This window comes from Archocentrus centrarchus, chromosome 2 (assembly GCF_007364275.1).
Source record: "Archocentrus centrarchus isolate MPI-CPG fArcCen1 chromosome 2, fArcCen1, whole genome shotgun sequence".
Taxonomy (NCBI): domain Eukaryota; kingdom Metazoa; phylum Chordata; class Actinopteri; order Cichliformes; family Cichlidae; genus Archocentrus; species Archocentrus centrarchus.
In genome coordinates, this window is record NC_044347.1 from 505,655 (window position 1) to 524,312 (window position 18,658).

The 18,658-nt window shown below is 44.5% G+C and overlaps 1 protein-coding gene and 1 pseudogene across 1 annotated transcript in view; one reads left to right on the plus strand and one right to left on the minus strand.

Annotated features, from left to right (window-relative positions):
• Positions 1 to 18,658, plus strand: part of LOC115791158 (NACHT, LRR and PYD domains-containing protein 12-like) — a 1,329,445-nt pseudogene that overhangs the window by 101,314 nt on the left and 1,209,473 nt on the right.
• LOC115791193 (NLR family CARD domain-containing protein 3-like) overlaps positions 14,850 to 18,658 on the minus strand; it is a 37,698-nt gene continuing 33,889 nt past the window's right edge. The window contains exons 7-9 of the mRNA XM_030745330.1: positions 18,203 to 18,358; positions 17,919 to 17,965; positions 14,850 to 17,743 (exon numbers count right to left, since the gene is read on the minus strand). Of these exons, the coding sequence (XP_030601190.1) occupies positions 17,208 to 17,743; positions 17,919 to 17,965; positions 18,203 to 18,358 (739 nt within the window). The 3' untranslated portion in view covers positions 14,850 to 17,207. The remainder of the gene's footprint in view (positions 17,744 to 17,918; positions 17,966 to 18,202; positions 18,359 to 18,658) is intronic.

Genomic DNA, 18,658 nt, shown 5'->3' on the forward strand with positions numbered 1-18,658 from the left:
CTGCCTGTGTGTGTTGATGTCTTACCTTTACAAATATGCCGTCTGCCTGTTTAGACTGGATCTCAGTCAGAGTAAAAGTCACATTCATGTGTGAACCTTCTAACGCTGTCACAGCCTGGCTCCAAAGTCTGTAGCAAAATGAGCACTGTCTAAAATACTACTACTACTACTACTACTACTGCTACAAAAGCAACTACTATTACTAATAATAATATTCCAGCTGGTGAAGAACCAGAAAAATCCTGCAAGATAATGGAAATTCACCAAGTCATAAAAATGGAGAAACTTTCTGTAATTACATTTTTGTAGTTTTAATTATTATTCTGGGTGTATTTTGTAATGAGATATTTAAATGTGCCAAACAATGACATTAACTATCAATATGGTCAAATGCTGCTTTAATACAAAAAATACATTTGAAATTGTAAAAAAAAAAAAATTATTAGTTGGATTTTATATTTATTATTTTTTTCAAAAGCTTTGTCTCCTTTAGTTCCCAGCCTCAAATGATGCACACCCAGCATGCCCTGATCACATGACCTGAGGGACCGGCTGGGCATGTATGGATGTTGTTGGAGATTTGACACACTGGAGTTTACTTTCATACACAGGATAAAGTTTACTTACCGGACAAGAAGTCAGTTTGAATGAATTTTAAATGAGAGGCAGAAAAATCATTTTGGCTCTTCTGCTTAGGCCGATGATTTTAACCTTTTGTTTGGCTAAATGCAGGGCTGTAAAGAGGCACACAGCTTGTCTATTGTGAGAGGTATCGCTTTCATTTTTTTCTTTTGCTTATTATTATTTTTATTTATATTTAATTTGATTTATTATATTAGAGTTTCAAACTGAATAGGCATATTTTAATAGCTGTTTTTTTTTTTTACTTAAAAAGTGGATAATTTGTTCATTACATTATCTGTGAGGATTCCTTCATGTCAGAAAGTTGTTTAATTAAAGAACCAGTTCTGTTGCCAGTCAACCTACATAAATGCATTTTTGACCATTATTAAATGTTTTCGACCAATAAAACAAATCAAACTTTGCACTTCTGTGCGTTGCTAAATTATTTTTGTGCTACTGAAATATTTAGCTTGCTAGTATATGAAGGAGTGTGAGGGCCACATTGAGAAAAAAATTAATCCTTTTGAGCGTTTTGAGAATAAAGTCAAAATGGTCGAAGTCGTCATCTCAAGTCAAATAACGGCCACAGCTGTTATACTTTCTACAAAATGCCTTGGGTAGAAACAACTTGATCAGCTGTGTTATTGTGTCTTGTGGGTCTACATGTCCCCTCTGTACTGTACAAAGGTGCAGCCATACTTCCATCTCACCATTCCAGTTTGAATAGAATAGAATAGAATAGAATAGAATGCCTTTATTGTCATTATACAGGATGTACAATGAGATTGGAGGGCCACTCCTGTTCAGTGCCATGTAACAGAAAATCAAACTCTCTAAAATAAAAATATTATGAAAATATTATAATCTAGTATGATCAATATAATCAAGAGATATACAGAAATAAACAATGTGTAAAATATACAAAAAATAGCATGTATAAAAATATATACATACATTGGTGCATCTGTACATTATAAGAAAAGTAATATGTGTATACATATAATAATGAAGATGATGAATATTGCACTTGGTGAATGAATATTGCACTAGTGAATGAATACTGGATATTACACAATATAGGAATGTCAGATATTGTTCAGTATGAATAATATAATATTGCACAGTTACAGTGGGTGAGTGTGTGAGTTCAGGGTGGTGATTGCTCTGGCGAAGAAACTGTTCTTGAGTCTGTTTGTTCTGGCTTTGATGCACCTGTAGCGCCTGCCAGAGGGCAGCAGGTCAAACAGGTCAAAGCCAGGGTGTGAGCTGTCCTTGATGATGTTCCTGGCTCTGCTGATGCAGCGGGAGGTGTAGATGTCCATCAGGGAGGGGAGAGGGCAGCCAACGATTCTTTGTGCTGTCTTGACTACCCTCTGAAGCCTGACCCTGTCTGCCTCAGTGCAGCTGCCGTACCATACTGTGATACAGTACGTCAGCAGGCTCTCAATGGATGAGCGGTAGAAGGTCAGCAGCAGGTTTGAGTCCAAGTTGTTCTTCCTGAGGACCCTCAGGAAGTGAAGTCGCTGCTGAGCCTTCTTGATAACAGCTGTGATGTTATCTGACCAAGAGAGATCAGCAGAGATGAGGACACCAAGAAACCTGAAGGTGTGGACCCTCTCCACATGCTCGCCGTTGATGTAGAGGGGAGCTGGGTCAGTCCTGTTCTTCCTGAAGTCGATGATGATCTCTTTGGTTTTCATGGTGTTCAGTACCAGGTTGTTCTCTGAACACCAGGCTGTCAACTTCAAGACCTCAACTCTGTAAGCTGCCTCATCTCCCTTCGAGATGAGTCCGACCACTGTGGTGTCGTCAGCAAATTTGATGATGAGGTTGTTATTGTGGGCCGGACTGCAGTCATGGGTGTAGAGGCAGTACAGGAGGGGGCTCAGCACACAGCCCTGTGGGGAGCCAGTGCTCAGTGTGTGGGTGGAGGAGAGATGGGGGCCAAGTCTCACAGTCTGGGGCCGGTTGGTTAAGAAGTCCTTGTGTGGTTTTTCCTTCTGAGCAGATGCAGCTTTCTGCACTCTCTTTAACGTCCTCATACTTATCACTACATCGTGTTTGTGTACTAAAAGAGAAATCATTTCATTGTTACTAAAACTGATTCTAAAGTATAGTTTCACTAACTCATAATACAAGACATCCTGGAGGGGATAACAGACGTGTCGTGGCAGTTGTTTGACTTGAAGCGACTTTAATCTGCACATTTTGACTTTTTTATCAAAGGTTTGAATTTATTCTCAAAATGGACAATTTATTTTTCTCTCAGTGTGGCCCTAATACTCCTTTGTACTAGTACCAGTGCGGCCAGCTGATAAAGTAAGCCCTACAGCCTGGAATGACATTATGCTTCATAAAAGACTCAAGTCATTTTGTTTGGTGGTTTGTCCACGTCTTATGATTATAAAACATATATATATGTAAATTATACATGCAATAATATAGGTGTACACAACACTATTTTTCCAATAAACATTTGAAAAGAGGAAAGTAAAAGATCAAATAGCATTTTTTATGCTTTGCTCCGAGTATTTACGGATCTGTCAGGTTTCCGATATGTGTCCCCCCCAATAGTAAACTCCTTCCTACGCCCTTGGGAGCCAGATCAAGCAAACATTTAACACTACAAGTCCCCAGGATTTCGACCTCCCCCCTCAAGTCCTGAAAGAGGGTCAAAAGACCCTTAGTCCAAACTGACGACTCTGATGGCTCCAATTAGCATCCCTTCAATTGTAAATGTGGCCATTGCCTGAGGAATCAGCAGGGGGGGAGGAGAGCGAACTCACAAAAGCATTTCACACTTCTGTACCGTCAGGCCAAAAGGTAGGAGTGTGAATAGTCCATGTTGGGGTTGGGTGGGATCTTTGATGGAGGCAGCTCTACAGTAGACTCTCCTGTAGGTAATGCTCTGCAGAGAGGGTTGTACATATAGTTTGCAAAACATACAATCTGTTTCAAGAAATATGCAAAGGTTTTTCTAAAAGAAATTAGTAATGTTTTTCTTTTAAAAAAAGATAAGTGGGTTCAAAATGACAGTTTAGAAATAAACTAACCAAATTAATTGTGTTGATCCACCTCAAAAAAAGTCATGCAAAAAGTGTAAGCAAAAGCGTGTAAGCTGCTCCTGAGTGTGGGGAGGGGTGGGGGGCTGGGGCAGATCTGGGAGACTTTGCACATGCAAATTTGCATGCAGCCTTTTGTGCTGTGGAGGATAAATAGGTGACTACTTCACCTATTTAGTTCACAAGAAACAAAATGCAGAAGAGGTTCACCACTCAGAAGGCATTGGAACTGATTCTGAGCAATGTCAGCCCTTGTGACTCAGATGGAGAAGACATAGACCTTCAACCGGATTCGGACTCAGAGCTGTCTTCAGGTTAGATTTCTCAACCTACCTATTTTATTTTCCTGACTATTTTTTATTTAGAACCAAACAAAAAGTTAATTTGAAATTGTTTATCTTGCAGATGAGGAGACTCTCCCTCTACCAAAAAAGAGAGCTCGGTTGGGGAGTGAGCCGACAGAGACCGCGAAAGATGGCACAGTGTGGCATGAAGAACAAGTGGGGACACATCTCCATTTCACTCCAATAGAACCGTACGCCACAGATGGAAAGCCAAGCGCTAAGGCCAGACGAAGTATCCGGAGTCGCCTTCAGAGCTTCCTCTGTTTTATCACTCTTGACATGCTTTGTAGCATTCAAGAATGGACTACTTAACATGCACGTCACACGGAGCAGCTGGACTGGTTCATGGATCTCCCGGAATTAATGGCATTTATTTCAGTCATTATCTTGCGGGGGGTGACCAAGGTTCCATCACTACGTGACAGCTGGTCAGCAAACCTGGCAAACCCAAGGATCATTGCAACTATGGCCCGAAACCGCTTCCAAGACATCATGCGACACCTACGCTTTGATGACATGTTCACACGCAGTGAGCGAGCGGAGACCGATAAGTTTGCTGCAATCTCCGATGTTTGGGGATCGTTTGTCACTAACTGCATCGCATCCTACAACCCTGGTCGACACATCACTATTGATCAACAGCTTTTCCCATCAAAGACTCGCTGCTGTTTCCTGCAATACATTGCAACAAAACCGGACAAGTTTGGCATCAAGTTTTGGGTGGCTTGCGACTTGAAATCAAAGTACATCTGTAATGTCTTCCCATATCTTGGCAAGGACCCCAGTCGTCCCAGCGGGGAGAGACTGTCCGAGACAGTAGTGATGAGGCTGATGGAACCGTTCATGGACAAGGGCAGAACTGTAACCACGGACAATTTCTTTACATCACTGTCACTTGCAGAACGACTGCGTAGCCGGAAAACCACTATCCTCGGCACAGTCAACAAGAGTCGCCGGGAAATTCCTCAATCCGCTAGACAGATGGATCGCACTGAATTCACCACTCAGGTGTTTTCAACCACTGGTGCCACGCTGACAGTGTATGCGCCCAAACGGAAGAAGGCCGTTTACGTTCTCAGCAGCATGCACAGCGTGGTTGAGACTGAGGATACCACCAAAAGGAAGCCAAACACGGTCACACAATACAACAAAACAAAGTGCGATGTGGATGTGATGGACCAAATGGTGCGGGAGTACAGCGTGCGTGCAGGAACACGGAGATGGCCAGTTGCCGTGTTCTACAACATGATTGACATGGCAGCACTGAATGCACATGTGCTTTATCAGGCATGCATTGGGGTGCAGGAGAGACGGGTGGACTTCCTGGTTGAGCTTGCAAAAGAGTTGGGTAACTCTCATGTGAGTGAGAAGAAGGCACACAAGGAGAAACTGCTTCGACAACAACCTTCCACACCCAGCCCAGGCAAAAGGGCGAAGTGTCAGGTCAACCATCGATGCACAAACAATTGTGCAACTGTGAGATGCGTTGACTGCTACAAATACACATGTGGCAAATGTACCAGGGACATACCCTGGCAGTGCCAGGTATGTTCCGACAGTGCAGACAGACTGCTGAGTGAGTGCTGAAATGCCAGTCACACAAGGACATGCCACTCACACACACACACACGCAGCCCCCACTGTGCCTAGTGTAAATATGTATGGAATTGTTTTATTTCTTGTATTTTTTGTATCGTTTTTAATGACAAAAATAAAAAGCATTTAAACAAATAACAGTTGTTCTTTTGTATATTTCTCATATACAAAAGAAGGCTGCTGGGGGGTTCCCACAATGCACTGTTTCTCATTCACCTTATTTACTTTGTTTATACTCCACTCTGCATTTAATCATTAATTGATATTAATCTCTGGCTCTCTTCCACAGCATATCTTTTCTCTCCCCTCAGCCCCCCTTTAGCAGATGCGCCCCCCCCCCCCCCCCCCCCCCCCCCCCCCCCCCCCCGCCCCCGAGCCTGGTTCTGCTGGAGGTTTCTTCCTGTTAAAGGAAGATTTTCCTTTCCACTGTCGCCAAGTGCTGCTCATAGGGGGTCATTTTGAATTTTGGGTTTTCCATCCATCCATCCATCCATCCATCCATTTTCTTCCGCTTATCCGGGGCCGGGTCGCGGGGGCAGAAGCCTAAGCAGAGAAGCCCAGGCTTCCCTCTCCCCAGCCACCTCCTCCAGCTCATCCGGAGGGACCCCAAGGCGTTCCCAGGCCAGCCGAGATACATAATCTCTCCAGCGTATCCTGGGTCTACCACGGGGCCTCTTCCCGGTGGGACATGCCCGGAACACCTCACCCAGGAGGCGGCCAGGAGGCATCCTAATCAGATGCCCGAGCCACCTCAACTGGCTCCTTTCGATGTGGAGGAGCAGCGGCTCTACTCTGAGCCCCTCCCGGATGGCCGCACTCCTCACCTTATCTCTAAGGGAGAGGCCAGCCACCCTTCGAAGGAAACTCATTTCTGCCGCTTGTATTCGCGATCTTATTCTTTCGGTCACTACCCAAAGCTCGTGACCATAGGTGAGGGTAGGAACGTAGATCGACCAGTAAATCGAGAGCTTCGCTTTTACTCTAAGCTCCCTCTTCACCACGACGGACCGGTGCAGCGTCCGCATCACTGCAGAAGCAGCCCCGATCCGCCTGTCGATCTCCCGTTCCCTTCTCCCATCACTCGTGAACAAGACCCCGAGATACTTAAACTCCTCCACTTGAGGCAAGAACTCGTTCCTGAGCCGAAGATGGCACTCCACCCTTTTCCGGCTGAGGACCATGGCCTCAGACTTAGAGGTGCTGATTCTCATGCCAGCCGCTTCACACTCGGCTGCAAACCGTTCCACTGCGAGCTGGAGGCCCCCCCCTGATGAAGCCAACAGAACCGCATCATCTGCAAAAAGCAGAGATGAGACTCTGAGGCCACCAAGGAAGAAGCCTTCCGCCACCTGGCTGCGCCTAGAAATTCTGTCCATAAAAATTATGAACAGAATTGGTGACAAAGGGCAGCCCTGACGGAGTCCAACACCCACAGGAAACAAATCCGACTTATTACCGGCTATACGGACCAAGCTCTCACTGTGGTTGTACAAGGACTGAATGGCCCGCAACAATGGGCCAGACACCCCATACTCCCGCAGAACCTCCCAAAGAACACCCCGAGGAACACGGTCGAATGCCTTCTCGAAGTCCACAAAGCACATGTAGACTGGTTGGGCAAACTCCCACGCACACTCGAATATCCTTGAGAGGATAAAGAGCTGGTCCAGCGTTCCACGACCAGGACGAAAACCGCATTGTTCCTCCTGAATCCGAGGTTCGACTAACGGACGCACCCTCCTTTCCAGCACCCTGGCATAGACCTTACCGGGGAGGCTGAGTAGTGTGATCCCCCGAAAGTTGGAGCACACCCTCCGGTCTCCCTTCTTAAAGATGGGGACCACCACCCCGGTCTGCCAATCCAATGGCACTGCCCCAGATCTCCATGCGATGTTGCAGAGGCGTGTCAACCAAGACAGCCCTACAACATCCAGAGCCTTCAGGAACTCAGGGCGAATCTCGTCCACCCCAGGGGCTCTGCCACCAAGGAGTTGTTTAACTACCTCAGTGACCTCACCCCCAGTGATGGTCAAGTCATCCCCCTCATCCCCAGACTCTGCTTCCACTACAGAAGGCGTGTCAGTGGGATTCAGAAGGTCCTCGAAGTATTCCTTCCACCGTCCGACTATAGCCTCAGTTGAAGTCAGCAGCACCCCCCCCCCGCACTATAAACAGTGTGAGTGAAGCACTGCTTTCCCCTCCTGAGTCGCCTGACGGTTTGCCAGAATCGCTTCGATGCCGTCCGAAAGTCTTTTTCCATAGCCTCACCGAACTCCTCCCACACCCGAGTTTTTGCTTTGGCCACTACCCGAGCTGCATTCCGCTTGGCCTGTCGATACCTGTCAGCTGCCTCCGGAGTCCCACAGGCTAACCAAGCCCGATAGGACTCCTTGTTCAGCTTGATGGCTCCCTTCACCTCCGGTGACCACCATCTGGTTCGGGGGTTACCACCACGACAGGCACCAACCACCTTGCAGCCACAGCTATGAGCAGCAGCCTCAACAATGGAGGTGCGGAACATGGTCCATTCGGACTCAATGTCCTCAGCCTCCCTCGGAATGCTGTCGAAGTTCTGCCGGAGGTGGGAGTTGAAGATCTCCCGGACTGGGGCTTCTGCCAGGCGTTCCCAGCGCACCCTCACAATATGTTTAGGTGTGCCAGGTCTGTCCAGCATCTTCCCCCGCCACCTGATCCAACTCACCACCAGGTGGTGATCAGTTGACAGCTCAGCTCCTCTCTTCACCCGAGTGTCCAGAACATACGGCCGCAGATCTGATGATACGATTACAAAATCGATCATCGACCTGCGACCTAGGGTGTCCTGGTGCCATGTGCACTTATGGACATCCTTGTGTTCGAACACGGTGTTTGTTATGGACAAACTGTGGTTTGCACAGAAGTCCAATAACAAAACACCATTCGGGTTCAGATCGGGCAGGCCGTTCCTCCCAATCACGCCCCTCCAGGTCTCACTATCATTGCCCACGTGAGCACTGAAGTCTCCCAGCAAGACTATGGAGTCACCAGATGGAGCACTCTCCAGCACCCCACCCAGCAACTCCAAAAAGGGTGGGTACCCTGAACTGTCATTCGGCGCATAAGCGCAAACAACAGTCAGGACCCGTTCCCCAGCCCGAAGGCGCAGGGAAACTACCCTCTCGTCCACCGGTGAAAACTCCGACGTACAGGCAGCAAGCCGGGGGGATACAAGAATACCCACCCCAACTCGCCGCCTCTCACCGAGGGCAACTCCAGACTGGAACAGAGTCCAGCCCTTCTCCAGGAGACTGGTTCCAGAGCCCAGGCCATGCGTTGAGGTGAGCCCAACTATATCTAGCTGGTATCTCTCGACCTCACGCACTAGCTCAGGCTCCTTCCCCACCAGAGAGGTGACATTCCATGTCCCAATAGCCAGTTTCGATAGCCAGGGATCGGTCCGCCAGGGCCTCCGTCCTCGGCCACCGCCCGACACACACTGCACCCGACCCCTACGACACCTCCTGCGGGTGGTGGGCCTGCAGGAGGGCGGGCCCATGTAACCTCTTCGGGCTGCGCCCGGCCAAGCACCACGGGCTAATGCCTGGCCACCAGACGCTCTCCCTCGAGCTCCCTCCCCAGGCCTGGCTCCAGGGTGGGGTCCCGGTAACCCTATCCCAGGCAGGGTAAACTGTTCCCTTGTTTTTTCACTCATAAGGGTCTTCTGAACTGCTCTTTGTCTGGACCCTCACCCAGGACCAGTTTGCCATGGGAGACCCTACCAGGGGGACAAGCCCCCAGACAACATAGCTCCTGGGATCACTGGGACACACAAACCCCTCCACCACGATAAGGTGGCGATTCATGGAGGTTTTCTCTGTATTATTGTAGGGTCTTTACCCACAATACAAAGCGCCTTGAGGCGACTGCTTGTTGTGATTTGGTGCTATATAAATAAAATAAAATTGAATTGAATTGAAATTGAATTGAAAAAACAGGCCTTTTTTGTTGTTGTTCTTTTAAATGAGAACTAAAGCATTTTAATACTTCTTCCTTCACAAATAAACAAGACACGACTTAACACCTGCATCAAACTATAAATGGCCCGTGTTCCTCCCTCAAAGTTTTCCCTTGTTGCTGGTTATTTGAGTCTTCCTGTTATTGTCTAAAAGGTTGAAAATTCCACTCTGTCTTCTGTGTAAGTGTCCTAGAATCTGCAGTGCTCTCTTGGTGTAACATCCATGTCCTTTGCAGACTTGGATGTTCACCAATGTTGCCCTACAAAGTGGCTGCCCTACAGCCCATGTTTCTGTTCAAAACTAAAGTACAAAATCTGGGAGGGAGACAGGACAAAACACATACTGTGGAAAGAAGAGAGGGCTCAATAATAACTAATGATTACATGCAGAGTGGCATATAAACAGAGGAAAAGAGGTGAATGAAAAAGAAACCCTGAGTGCATCAGTGCCCTAGGCCTATTGCGGTATAACTAAAGGAGGGTTCAGGGTCACCTGATCCAGCCCTAGCTGTTTGTACACAAAGCTCAGATTGCACTGCTTACCTTGATTGTCATGATAGAACATCATCGGCTCATATATATGATTAATGACAGCATTTTTATGCCTCATAACAAAATCCAATTTTAACATCAAATACAACAAATTCTGCTAATGGTTCATGGTTTCATTGTATGGTATTATCTAACAAGGATGTCAGCTTTACAGAGCAACAGGTGGTTAGCTTCCTACAATCCAAAAGTATTGAAGTGGACTACAACAGCACTGACCTTCTACCCTCTGCTCTGAAAAAATGACAGGGCTAAGCACCCATCATAATGAGCTTTGTTAGAAGAAAATAGAAAACTGCACTAAAAAAAAAAAAAAAACATAAGGGAAGAAACTGAAAGGAACAGCTAACAAAATGAAATGCTGACATCACCAGGACAGCACTGTTGGGTCGTGGTTCCCCAGTTTCTTTTGGGCCAAAATGAAGTCCTTAATTAAACTTAATTGAAACCAAAGTTTTCAAAAACAAAAATCACTGGGATGAACAGGATCCAAATGCAGGCTATTTATTAGACATATTGGTTACACAAAACATGGACAAAACCTCTGATCATATGCCATGGCAAATATAGGTTAAACAAAGAATCACACACAGAAAAAGACAGGAAGACAGACAGCACCAGAAATAAAAAAATGTTATACTTTGAATTCAATTCAGTTCAATTTTATTTTATTTATATAGCGCCAAATCACAACAAACAGTCACTTCAAGGCTCTTTGTATTGTGGGTAAAGATCCTACAACAATACAGGGAAAACCCAACAGTCAAAACGACCCCCTATGAGCAGCACTTGGTGACAGGGTGAAGGAAAAACTCCCTTTAACAGGAAGAAACCTCCAGCAGAACCAGGCTCAGGGAGGGGGGGTCATCTGCTGAGGGGGCTGAGGGGAGAGAAAAGACATGCTGTGGAAGAGAGCCAGAGATTATTAACAATTCAGAGTGGAGTACAAACAAAGTAAATAAGGTGAATGAAAAGAACCAGTGCTTTATGGGACATTATACATACCTTTTTAATGAACACAATGATTAGCTGAAGTTTATGCAGTAAATAATGATGATACGCCATCCGTCCATCTATTTTCTTCTGCCTATTCGGGGCTGGGTTGAGGTAATCTCCGTGAATTCCAAACCTTATCGTGGTGGAGGTATTTGTGTGTCCCAGTGATCCCAGGACCTATGTTGTCCAGGGGCTAATGCCCCTGGTAGAGTCTTCAATGCAAATTTGTCGTGGGTGAGGGGCCAGACAAAGAGCAATTCCAAAGACCCCTATGGAAGAATCATCAAGCGAACTGTTTACCCTGCCCAGGATAGGGTTACCTTGGCCCCACCCTGGAGCCAGGCCTGGATAGGGAGCTCGAGGGAGATCGTCTGGTGGCTGGGCATTAGCCCGTGGTGCCACGTAGTGCCTCCTCTCTGCAGCCCAGAGAGGAGGCAGGTGCCCGCCCTCCTGTAGGCCCACCACCTGCAAGGAGCGTCGTAGGGGTCAGATGCAATGTGTAATACTCTTCTTACACAATATGAAAATCATAATGATGATGATACTTTACACACACAACATTTCAGACTGAAGTAGTTCAAAGGCCAATATCCACATAAAATACAGAACATTTTATGTATGAGACAGCTTCTTTTAAGGAGCAGAATATGCATTGTGTCATTTTGCGGTATGAAAGATGTTGCAGCTCACTCAAGCTGATGGTTCCACGTGGGCCAAAAAGAGCCCGAGGAGCACAGAGACATTTGAGTTTAAATCCAAGAAGCCTGAAGCACTTCTTTATGTGGCTGTGTTCAGTTTAGTTGTACGTTCCTCTGCAGTTTTGGAGGTTAAACTCCTGATATGTGTCAGTCTTTCTATAAAGACTGTTAAATAACAAGCTGTTGTTACCATATGTGCTTTGCAAAGATTCAGGAGTGCTGCCAGCTTAAACTGTGCTGCAGGCAGTTTCCAGTTTTTCTGGTCTGAAAACTTATGTGAGACTGAAAGCAGTAAACAGCATCGGTCATCAGTCATCATACATGAAACAAAGCAGCTTTGTTTCAAAGATGAAAGCGACAGATAACACTCAGTTTCATTAGCAGATCAGGACCAACCTGTTCAGGTGTGACTGTGTTTAGGCGCCACTGTCATGTTTTGTACTTTTAACCCTTTAAAGCCTGAACCATGAAATAACTGTCATAAAATTCTTCTTTTTTTTCCTTTTTTTTTTGCTCATTGAACTTCACGTCTATAACTCACTTGTTCCTTTTGTTGATTTTTCTTGAAATTAGTGTCATAAACTAGGTGGTCACCATTGATTAACAGTCTGCTCACAGTGTTGTTTTCCATGTTTTTGTTTTGTTTTTTGTCTGTTTTGTTGTTGATGTGTGTAACAGGTCTCTCTTATGAATGAGACAATGAGTCTCAAGAGATTTTCCTGTATAAATCAAGGATTAATTAAAAAAAATGTCATTGTTCATCGTTAAATTTTTTTCCTACCAAATTTCAATTGATATACTATATTCCAATCAGTTATTAATCACAGTTGTCATACATCCGCTCTTCTTCCTTCTATATACACAGTTAATTTCATACCCATCCAGCTCAAAGTCCATTTCTTTCTCTGCATTAATCCATGTTTCAAATATGGCAATCATTTTGAAAGTTTTCTGTGAATTGATTTAAGTATTCCGTGATGTTGTTGAAATCAGCATGCAGATTTCTGCTATTAAAATGGATTATTGATCATTTGTTATCCAATTTAATGGTGTGACTAAATTGTTCATTAGTGTAAAAGCAGCAGATGTTGGAGCAGAAATTATCCTCTGGGTCTCTATCCTTCTCCAAATCCAGAATGTTATAGTCAGTTCCAATTTATCATGAACAGAATTCCTTTGAATTATATTATATATTTGATGTTGTCTCCAGATGCAGCTGAAATTCTTTAAGCCTGTGCCATTTAGTGCATTGTGTCACATCATTTGTCTATTCCTACCTTTGGTGTATGATCAGTTCTTATAATACATTTTATTTGTGGGCACCTTTCAAGATTCTCAAGGTCACCTTATAGAGTATACATAAAGTAATATATAGAAGAAGAAGAAGAAGAAGAAGAAGAAACAGCCTTTATATAACAACAAAAAGAGGCAAAAAACAGTAAAAGGAACAATAAAACAGATTGAGCCAAGCACAACAGTAAAGCCAAGCCAAGTTTATTTATAAAGCACTTTAAAAAGAGTAACCACTGACCAATGTGCTGTACATCCAAAGAAGCACACCAGTAAAAAAAATCTAAACAAACACACCGGTGCTAGAAAAAACAATCAATTTTTAAAAATGTAACACTTAATATTAGAACATCAATAAATATACAGTAAAGCAAGATTCCGACTGTTCGTTTTAACAGGTGAGTTTTTAGATGGGATTTGAAGAGTGATGGACTGTCAATGTCCTTCAAGGACTGTGGGAGTGAGTTTCAGAGGCTGTGGAACAGAATGCTCTGGACCACATTGCAGAGAGGCAGACAGGAGGTGTAGTGAGAAGCATGGAAGAAGAGGACCGAAGTGTATGTGTGGGAGTGTAAAAATGAATGAAAGCAGTGATATATGGGGGTGCAGGGTTATGAAGAGGTGAGTGGGAGAATCTTATATTCAATACGGGAATCATTGGAGTTCCTGAAGGATGAGGGTGACGTGTTGAGTGTAGGGGGTTTGGGTTATGATGTAGGCAGCAGAATTCTGGACCATTTGAAGTTTACAGAGGAGTTTGAGTGGTAAACCGGAAAGAAGTCAGTTACAGTAATCAATGAGAGAAGTAAACAGGGCGTGAAAAGGGATAGTGGTGCTGGAAGAAGGTGGTTGATATTGTGTAGATAGAAATATGAAGACTGTCATGGTTCTGGGCCGGTGGCCCAATGTTTTGTGTTCCTTTTGTATAGTCCTGTTTTGTTGCGATGGAATTTGAAGAACACATGTCAAAAAAGGGCAACAGCAATTTTTAAGTGTTACAGCAACATATGCATCCATCCAGACTCAACGAAGGCCTTGTATATTTGAGGAAGACTATTAGATAAATATTAGCATGCTCTAATCTCTGTAATAAAATATTATGGTCAACAGTATCAAAGCTGCACTGAGGTCCAACAGGACAAGAACAGAGATGAGTCCACTGTCAGAGGCTGTAAGAAGATCATTGGTAACGTTCACTAATGCTGTTTCTGTACTGTGATGAATTCTGAAACCTGACTGAAACTCTTCAAATAAACCGTTCCTCTGCAGATGATCAGTGAGCTGTTTTACAACCACTCTTTCAAGAGTCTTTGAGAGACACGGAAGGTTGGAGATTGGCCTATAATTAGCTAAGACAGCTGGGTCAGTGATGGCTTTTTAAGTAGAGGTTTAATTACAGCCACCTTGAAGGTCTGTGGTACACAGCCAACTAATAAAGACTGATTGGTCATTTTTAAGATTGAAATAAAGGTAGGAAAGTTCCTTCTGACTTTTGCTATTCTTTCTACTACTTTTTGTACTTCTCTATAGTGAAAAACTCTCAAAGCACACATCACATCTGGGATGGTCTTTCTCAGCATGAAGTCATACTGCTGCTCACTGATCATCACCTCCCTTCCTAGCCTCAACAACTCTTTTGCATATCTTCATCAACTTTATCTCTCTGTAGTTCCTATAGGTCTGCACATCAGCCTTATTAATGAACATCAGTACCAGTACACTTCTTCTCCATTCCTCAGCATCCTATCACTGTCCAAGATTGTCTTAAACAGTCTGGTTAAAAATTCCACTGCCCTCTCCCCATAACTCCACAGATATGTTGTCTGGACCAACCACCTTTGATACCTGCTCTCACTTTGTCCTTACCAATCCTCAATACTGCCTGACTCACTAACTGTGCTACAGCTGCCCTCTTCTTGTTGGGTGAAAGATCTTGGGCCAAAATGATCAATTTGTCTGGTCAGTACTTTGTGGATTTAGCTTTTTGGATTTTATTAAAAGTAAAAACACTCTAAAAAAGATCATCTGGAGAAAAGTGCACTTTATGGCAAAACAGTTTATTTAAACATGCACAAAAACAGCAAATTTAGCAGGCAAAAAAAAGCAAAAGCATTCCTGGGGTGTATGCCTTACACACATGTACCAGCTTTAGACAAAGACAAATTGACCTGGGCTCTCTCATAAATATAGATCGAGGTAGACCCGTCCTAGTTTATTAATTTAAAAAAAGTAATGCGTACAAACACTAGACCGTGTATGAGCATCAGTGTGGTAATTGCCTCTATGTGAAGCATGCCTAATGTGGCACACATATCAGGCCCAACTGATCTCCAGTTTGTTTTAACCGGCCTGCCCTGCAGCATCTCCCCTCTAGATTAAATCTTCTTGAGTATGGCATGGCTTTTTGCCCGCTCCCCTGGCAGTTGTGGCCTAGGGGTGGCTCGGGCCTCTTTTGTGTGTGGGGGCTCTGCTGGGCGTCGGGGTGGTTCTCAGGTGCCTGGGGCCTCGGGGCCGTGTTCTCGGCTCTTGCTGGGGGAGCTGGCCTGCGATGGAGTGGGCTGCTTATTGCCTCTGGCTATCTAGGTTCTTTCCCTTTGACCGCGGAGGCTCTGTCTGAGGTCTCCCTGCTTCTGCCTCTGGGGTGTGCACGCAGTTGCCAACTGGATGTGCAACCTCAGGTCTTCTGGGCTCCTGGTAGGCTGTGGATTGCCCGGGTCCCCTGTGTCCTTCCCTGTCCTGAGGGGCGTGGTTGCGGCTTCTTTCCCTCATTATTGAGTATGTTCCATGACAGACAGACACACACACACACACACACACACACACACACACACACACACACACACACACACACACACACACACACACACACACACACACACGCACGCACACACTTATCCCTCTTCTAACCCCTTCTTTCCTGCCTGTCAGGCCTGGCATGAAAAAATACATGAAAAATACAAACATTAACAAGAGTAGCATATAGAACACTTATAGAGCTGCTCTTGTAAAAGCAAATATGTTTGGTACACCAGTGCATTCAGATCATCATTCTGATTGTGAAAACTGCCAGACATGACAGGCTTAAAAAAATAGAAAAAAAAATGTTGAGTATAAACACTTTGCCACCCTAAGTGTTTTTAGCTGCCAGCTGTACCACAACCTCCTTTCAGGACCAAGTATACCAGGCTGGGGCAGCATATAAGGCATACAACACAGAGGCAGAACTCTGAGTTCACATACAGTTTACTCACTAAGGCACACAAAACATTTTGCCATGCAGATTATATGTAATATATTAAATGACCTTCAAATAAGAGTGAAATTCCATCAAGTATATTCAATGAAAGTAAAGATTAGGATATTAAGTGTGAGAATACATGTAGTTTGTTGAATCATTCTTATAAAATCAGATTACCATGTTACATGTGGTAAATGCCATCAATTTTCTTCCAATTATCCTTTTCAGGGTCCTGGAGAGGCTAGAGCCTATTCCAGTATACTCCCTGGACAGGTGATTAGCCTGTCACAGGGTAACACAGAGAGACAGACAACCATTCACACCTATGGACAATTCAGACTCTCCAGTTAACCTAACCCCACTAAGTGCATATGTTTGGACTGTGGGAGGAAAGCTGCTCTTTAAAAGATTCAATAGTAGTAGATCTCAGGTGTAATGGTGGTATATTCCAGAGTTTAGGAGCTGCAACCTCATCTGTACAGTCTCCATTAGTTTTCAGTTTAGAGCGAGGAACCACCAACAGATTTTGGTCAGAAGATCTCACTGTGCTGTGTGTTATGTATGAGTGTGTAGCAGAAGGGAAATCATTTCTGGTATTCTCTTGTATTGTTAATCACCTGGCCAATGGTGTTATGAGGTCATAGTATAAATGTAGTGGCTGCCACTCTGCAATTAATCGTGAGGTTTTTTTAATCTCTGGGTCTCTAACACAGTGTGTCTTTTGTCCTTGAGGTGACTGTTTGTTGTGATTTGGCAGTATATAAATTGAACTGAACTGAATTGAGTGATCAGAGTGTTTCTCTAACAGGAGGACGCTCAGGAGTACAGAAACACTGAGGCACCAAACCCAACCCAAAACCCAGGATAAAGAGGTTCAGTGAATGTGGTGTTGAAGGTGTGGAGGTGGATCAGAGTGTCAGAGGAGACTCTGTAGAAGGACAGAGTGCCAGCAGGACAGTCCACATACACTGCTACTCTGTTAGAGAGAGAGGAGGAGGAGGAGGAGGAGGAGATGGACGTTCCTCTGTTATTGTGCCAGACAGAACGAGGACCATCATCAGAGCAGCTCAGACTCCAGGACTGATCATTCCATCCAAACCCACAGTCATTACTAACTCCTTTCCTTTTGATTCTTCTGTAACTCACTGATATTTCAGCGCCTCCGCTCCACTCGACCTCCCAGTAACAGCGACCAGTCAGACCATCTCTACACAGCAGCTGATAATAGACATCAAACCTGTCTGGATGATCAGGATATGACTGAACCTCCACACGTGTCACCTTCTTGTTGTTGTCAGACAGTTTGAGTCTCTTGTGTACTGTGTTTGTGTCGATAGTGAGTTGACAGGAATCTGATGGAGAGAACAAACACAATCCAGCTGCAGTTATTGATCCATCATCTGTTCATTGATTGACACTTTGATGATGACTCCTGACATCAGAGATGTGAATGAGTGATGTGACAGTTTGAAGATGGTTGAATGTGTGCTGCTTTGTTTTCATCAATCACATTAAAAACACACTTACACTTCCTCAGACCTGGGATCAGCCATCGCACTCCAGCAGGCTCCGCCCTGAAAGGAGGAGGGGGGTCAGAGCAGCACAGTCTCTGTCAGCATGCACACATGGACATTACATCACTCTCATACACACACTGTTACACACTGATAAAGGAACAGTCCAACATTTTCACACGTACACTTCAATTCGTATGTGGATGAAACTGCTGGTGATTTGGACTCAATTCCTCCTTATTACCTTTAAATTTTATCATTCATTTTCTAAAAGGACAAAGAATCACTGAGTCTGACCTGATAATTGTAGAGTTTGGACTCTTCAGCATCTTCACTCCTGACTCCCGCAGGTCATTGTTACTTAGGTCCAACTCTCTCAGACAAGAAGTTTGGGATGTGAGAACTGAGGACAGAGTGTCACAGCTTCTCTCTGAGAGGTTGCAGCCACTCAGACTGAAAAATTATTAGCCAGAAGACAATGAGACTGATGTTAAATTGTATACATGTAGCCCAGATGTTTATATGGGGATTAAATATGCATAATTCCTGTGGACACAAAAGCAAAGCTAACGTAGGTGTAATGTACTGTGGATGTAATGTGTATTATATCATAGAGACCAGCACAGTCTCTGTCAGCATGCACACATGGACATTACATCACTCTCATACACATGCTGTTAGACACTGATAAAGGAACAGGCCAACATTTGACAATTTGGACTGATCCTGGATCTGTCACTACACCACTGAATT